Raw genomic sequence first — 6,228 nt, forward strand, 5'->3', positions numbered from 1 at the left:
ATGCAGCGTGACTTTGCCTTCCACGCCTGCCTGGGGCCGGATGTCAGCCAGGCGGATGTACTGCACCTGTGTGGGGTGCCGCAGCTGCTTGACGCGGCACTGGCGGGGTACAACGTGACCATGTTCGCGTACGGCCAGACGGGTGCGTGTGTCCGTGTGTGGGCGTGTCCATGTAGCCCAAGGAGGATTCATAGGTACCATGAAACTGCTTATAAAACAGTGGAGGGATGGTCCCAAACTGTGTGGGCTGCACGCGCGCGTGTGTATGTACGTATGTATGACTTAGATTACACTGTGGGCCGCGAGAGCCGGGGGCCGAAGCCGAATGTATGTATGTATGTATGTGTGCGTGCGTGTGTAACTGCATTCCTTCTAGATGAGCCGCTAAGCGGCAGGGTGCTAAGGGAAATGGCGATGGTGGCTGGTACATGAGAATAACGTCATCATGCCGAAACGAGCTCCTTCGTCCAGTGACGTGCTAGACTTGTGCTGTGTGTCTGTGTGTCTGTATGTCTGTATGTATGCGTGTCTATGTAGTCCAAGGGGAAGTCCAAGAGGAAGGGGAATGTGCCATTCAACACGTCACACAACCCTATCCAGCCCTGGAGTACCGCGTGGGGCGGTTTCGGAGCCGTGCCGTTTCCAGTTTGGGCCTCCGTTTTAGACTCCGTTGAATTCGGTTCCACTACTTCGGTTTTGTGTTTTTGTCCCTGCACACATGCACATACATACATGCACACATACATGCATACATACATACACATACAACAACATACCCACGTGCATGCGGGTGCACGGGCATGCCTCAGGCTCTGGCAAGACCTACACCATGTCCGGTCGGGAGGAGGTGGTGGGCAGCGACTCTTACTCTGGGGGTGATGCTCACGACGGTATCGTGACACGCGCCATCCAGCACCTGTTTGCCGCTGCGGAGGCTCGCAAGGCGGAGAACAGGTTCACCATCACGGCGTCGTACTTGGAGATTTACAATGAGGGCATATTCGATCTGCTTAACCTCAAGGTGTGCTGTGTTTCGAGGAGGGAGGAGGAAGGGGAGGGAGGGAGGAGGAAGGGGAGCGAGGGAGGAGGAAAGGGAGGGAGGGAGGAGGAAGGGGAGCGAGGGAGGAGGAAGGGGAGGGAGGGAGGAGGAAGGGGAGGGAGGGAGGAGGAAGGGGAGGGAGGGAGGAGGAAGGGAGGGAGGGAGGAGGAAAGGGAGGGAGGGAGGAGGGAGGAGGAAGGGGAGGGAGGGAGGAGGAAGGGGAGGGAGGGAGGAGGAAGGGGAGCGAGGGAGGAGGAAAGGGAGGGAGGGAGGAGGAAGGGGAGCGAGGGAGGAGGAAGGGGAGGGAGGGAGGAGGAAGGGGAGGGAGGGAGGAGGAAGGGGAGGGAGGGAGGAGGAAGAGCTGGAGGAGGAGGTGGAGGAAGGTTTTTCCGTACAACCACCACCACCACCACCACCACCACCACCTCACAAAGTAACGCGAGAGAGCAACTTTGTCATGCACGTTTCCTAGCTACCACTACTTTGACTTCCGGAAGGGGGTCCCACAAGACTCCCGGCCCCGACAACACACAATGCACCCCCAACTCAATCCCCTAGTAACGCTGTCAGTCGCCACCTCATCTCCCCCCCGCCACGGTTGCGGTCGCCACGGACGCCTTTCGGTCAGTTCTACGTTTGTTACTCTCTTGCTCTGGCAGCAGCTTCAATCGTGTGTGGTTCGTCTTTCCCCCCGCCACCCCGCCAAGTCCTAAGGTTGTGTGGTGCGCTGTGTCGCACGCAGGCCAAGAACCTGCCAGTCAAATGGGACGCCTCCTTGGGCTTCTTTGTGCCTGGTCTCAAGCAGGTCACCTGCAACAAAGTGGACACCATGATGGACGTGAGCTGGGTGGGGTGGGGTGGGGTGGGGTGGGGTGGAAGTTTGAGGTGGGGTGGAGGTTTGAGGTGGGGTGGAGGTTTGAGGTGGGGTGGGGTGGGGTATAAGACGAACCACTGGCGAATGGGGCAGATATCAAAGGTATACGGGTAGTCCAGGGCTGGGGGGGGTGGGGAGGTTGAGGTGGGGGGGAGAGGGGGGAGAAGATAGCACAGCATCATAGCAGGACACAGCCGCCCACCCACACCCAACACTTCAGAAGGCCCACTTCCGGGGCCAATGAAAGCCCCTTTTGTAACTGCACGCCCTAAAGACTTTACTGTTATGTTCTTATTTTTAGGCTTGCATTTACAAAGCCTGCCCTTCTGCTTTATGTATTTGTGTTATTTAATTATTTAATATATTTAACAAATATATAATTATTTGTTATATTTATAAGTATAATTTGTACCTTTAAACGTTCACTACATAAGTCGCAGTGCTTCGCACTGCGTACAAACAAAAAGGTTCCCGCCTTTTCTGCTCAAAACCGTTTCGCCGACGGTTCTTGGATGGTGCCGCACCAGTTTTTTTTTTTTTTTTTGTATTGTATTGTGGTTACAGTATTTCCGTTTTGGAAGTTTAACGGACTGAAAACTCCTCAAAACCGTTATTAAAAACAGATGCACCAAAGGGCCCCCATCATGTCGAGATCAATTGATCTTGCAAGTGGCTACAAGCAGTGATGAGAGATGGCAATAGAGATGCATACAGATTTACAAGTCCTGTAATTGCGTACCTATTTTTCCGTACAGGTCATCCGTACAGGCATGAAACACCGTCACGTGGGTTCACATGAGCTCAATATCGAGTCAAGTCGCTCGCATTCTATCATCACCATCTTTGTACACGCCACACCCCTGGATCCAAACGCTGCGGATTTTGGCGCGCCACGTATCGGCAAGATCTCTTTTGTGGATTTGGCGGGAAGTGAACGGCTCAAGGTAGGTTTGCTGTGCTGCGCTTTGGCGTGGTGCGCTGAGCCGTGGTGTGCTGCGCTTGCCGTGGTGTGCTGCGCTCTGGTTGTAAAGAGGGGAGGCCGTGACATGTGAGTTTGACGGGTTGCGAACGGCTCGGAGTGTTTGCTGCTGCTCATGCGGGCTGTCGCTGCGCTCCGTGAGGCGCCATCCCGGTGAGTTCTGCGGCTGCAGGTGGGCCTGGCAGGCGGGCAGGTCAGGGCAGGGTTTGGGGGTGAAGGTGAAGTTGGAGGAGGGTTGTTGGGTTCCTAGGAAGCCGGGGTGCGTGTATCCAATCGCCCGTCTTCATCGTGTGTTTTGCGTGTCCGTGCACTGGGTCTGTTGCCACCTCCGCCCACTTCTCCCCCTCCTTTTTTCCCCCATTTCCCTCCTCCTCCTGCTCATATGGCCGTGTAATTTCACAGGACACCAAATCCGAAGGAGTGATGCTCAAGGAGACCGCCAACATCAATAAGAGCCTGTTTGTGCTGGGCAAGGTCATTGCCGCGCTGGCGGAAAGGGACAGCAGCGGAACCAGCGCACATATACCGTACAGGTATGAGCTAAGAGTAGTATTAGGATGCGGGAATCGATACTCATTCGGGGCAAGGAGGCGGTATAGTGGATCGGAGATCGGAGTTGTGTTTTCAATCTGAGAACAAACAAAGCCGACTTTTATGATCTAACCGTCATATGGATTGCTTAACTAGTACTGATCTTACAAATTCCATGATGACCATTTTTATAATTCAAAACATAAAATTTACCTTTAGTTGTCGCCAATTAATGATCATCAATCCATATCTTCCCTGTGCCCAAAAAGGGATTTCCCTGATGAATTTCTTTATATTCCTTCTTACAATTTTTATCTCCTTTCTTCTTTGCCTTCCCGCCAAAATACAAAACATAACAGGGACTCCAAGTTGACCAAGCTGCTAATGGACTCGTTGGGAGGTAACGCCCTGGCGCTCATGATTGCATGCTGCAGCCCAGCATCCACGGCGGTGGAGGAAACGCTGTCAACGTTGTCGTACGCCACACGTGCCAAGAACATTCAGAACAGACCCACGGTTCAGTACGACCCCAAAGTAAGCGGTTCGTTGCACCTAGGCTCCCGTTACACATATGAGCAGGTGTACATGGCCATATGGTGCATGTGTTTATGCGTTTGGAAAAGAGCTGCGCGGAGACTGCACGGGATGGTACCTTTTTTTCCTGTGTCTGTCTTATACATATAATTATGTAATATGTATAATATTATATTGTAATTATATATTATATAATATATTGTTGTATATTTGTATATGTTATATTTTATTTTATTTTATTTTATAGTAATGGGGCACGATTTGTTGTACGGTAGTTGGTTACCTTAGAGCCACCTTGCTCGATGTCCCACCGAGTCTTTGCGAAGTCATACACAGACAGGCCGTAAACTCAATACTCATGGGCGCCGTACCTTCCTACGCCATTCCGTACTGCTCCAGGAGGCCCAAATCGCAAACTTGCGACGGGAGATTGAATTGCTCCGGCAGGAGAACACGTACCTCCGAGAGCAGGCACGGGTTATCGGAAGTCATGCTGGAGGGGCTGACGCCATGGCGGGGTCATTGCACGGCTCGCGACCGGCATGGCCGCTGTACTCTGCGGGTGGCGGCGGCGGCGGCGGCAGCGAAGCAACATATCCCCCCGGGCATCCCGCATGGCTGGCGCTCGCTGGCGCCGATGGTGGCGGCGGCGGCGGCAGCAGCAGGGATAGCAGCCGGGACAGTGCGCGCGATGCTACGGCCTCACCGCCGTTGCCGTACCCTATCGGCTCGGCGGCGGCGCTGACGGGGTCGCGCCTTGCGACGCCGCGCGTCGGCGGCGCTTCCGCGGATGGTATACGGCATTCCGTACCTGGCGGCGGCGCTGTCACGCACCTGGAACCGCTGCGCATGTCCGCCGGCACCGCTGACGCCGGCGGCGGCGGTAGTAGTAGTGCCCTAGGGCGGCGGACGAGTAACACTGGTTTCGTAGCGGATGACGACTTGATGAGGCGACTCATGGAGACGCAGGTATATATACCGCATTTACTACAACATTTCCGTATAGCTTCACACAGCCGTACAGATGCCACCTTTTCCGTCTGTACTTTTGTCCATGTCACTTCTCTAGAAGTCCTGTCCCTTTGACCCTTCGCTTCCAGAGTAGAGACAAACTGGAAAAATTCTCTTGGGAAATTCCAAACACCGCCAGATATCGCGGAAGGTCCTTTTTTAAGGACTCCACCCGAAGAAGTCATGAACTTTGTTTGAACATTGAACATTTCCAGTATTACGCATCCGTACACATGACGTACCATTACCTAGCTAGGTGCCTACGCATAATATGAACATCACCCCAGTAACGGGGTCGCCGTTGATTGTTTTCTTTTATTATTTCACCCCTTCCCCCTCCCCGAACTGCCCACCCCAATCTCGTCATCACTGAAATCCCGTCCCGCCCCCGCCCGTTATGTGAATACACCTCAGAACCTGCTTGCCCGGTTCAGTGAGGAGAACGGGCGACTCGCCAAAGAGAACGATCGGCTGCGCGCCGGGAGACAACTTCTTTCCCAAGAGCATGGAGAGGTATGAGAGTGCCTGCCTGGTGGGGGGCCTTATCGTTGGTGGATGTTGGTGCCTTGTTGTCGGTGTGTCTTTGCTTAAATTCGTATTGGGCGTATGTTCGTCCGGCCGGTAAGAGTCCAATACGTCCTCCGTACGAAACATGCCGTACTTGTTGAGGCTTTAATGAAATAATGTAATATGTTAATAAGGTTTAAATAATAAATCATGTAATGACACATTATAATCAAATTATTTACTATTTGTTGTTATATTATTATATTATTATCATCATCATCATTATTGGAGTGTGAAATGTCACACACGACATGTGGTACGCACTGCTTGCGCTGCTTTCCGAGCTAAGGGAAGCAATAATGAAGGAATGACGTGTTTGAGTGGAAGCAATTAACTAATCTTAAGGAAAACACTAACAGAGAGCACAGCACAACACAGCACAACACAGCACAACACAGCACAACATAACACAACACAACACAACACAACACAACACAACACAACACAACACAACACAACACAACACAACACAACACAACACAACACAACACAACACAACACAACACAACACAACGCAACAGCACTCACGGCCATGCGCAGGTGCTGGACGAGATTGAAACGCTTCGTAACAAGCTCATACAGCTGGAGACGGCGGTACTGTCGGGATCACAAACGCCCAACGCGGCCAAGGCAGCGCTGCAATCCGCAATCGCCGTATCGGGCGGATCCCGCAACCCGATCCAGCCGCGGCCC

General features: G+C 52.9%; 1 protein-coding gene across 1 annotated transcript; it reads left to right on the forward strand.

Annotated features, from left to right (window-relative positions):
- VOLCADRAFT_60559 (Kif12 type kinesin-like protein) lies at positions 1-4,446 on the forward strand (the record flags this gene model as incomplete). Its single annotated transcript, XM_002950476.1, has 7 exons — positions 1-142; positions 810-1,021; positions 1,782-1,877; positions 2,669-2,857; positions 3,295-3,425; positions 3,783-3,957; positions 4,357-4,446. Coding segments are annotated over 7 exons (1,035 nt in total), but the record flags the coding sequence as incomplete, so codon positions are not given.
- Between the last annotated feature and the right edge of the window lie 1,782 nt (positions 4,447-6,228).

This window comes from Volvox carteri (assembly GCF_000143455.1).
Source record: "Volvox carteri f. nagariensis unplaced genomic scaffold VOLCAscaffold_19, whole genome shotgun sequence".
NCBI classification, from domain to species: Eukaryota; Viridiplantae; Chlorophyta; class Chlorophyceae; order Chlamydomonadales; family Volvocaceae; genus Volvox; species Volvox carteri.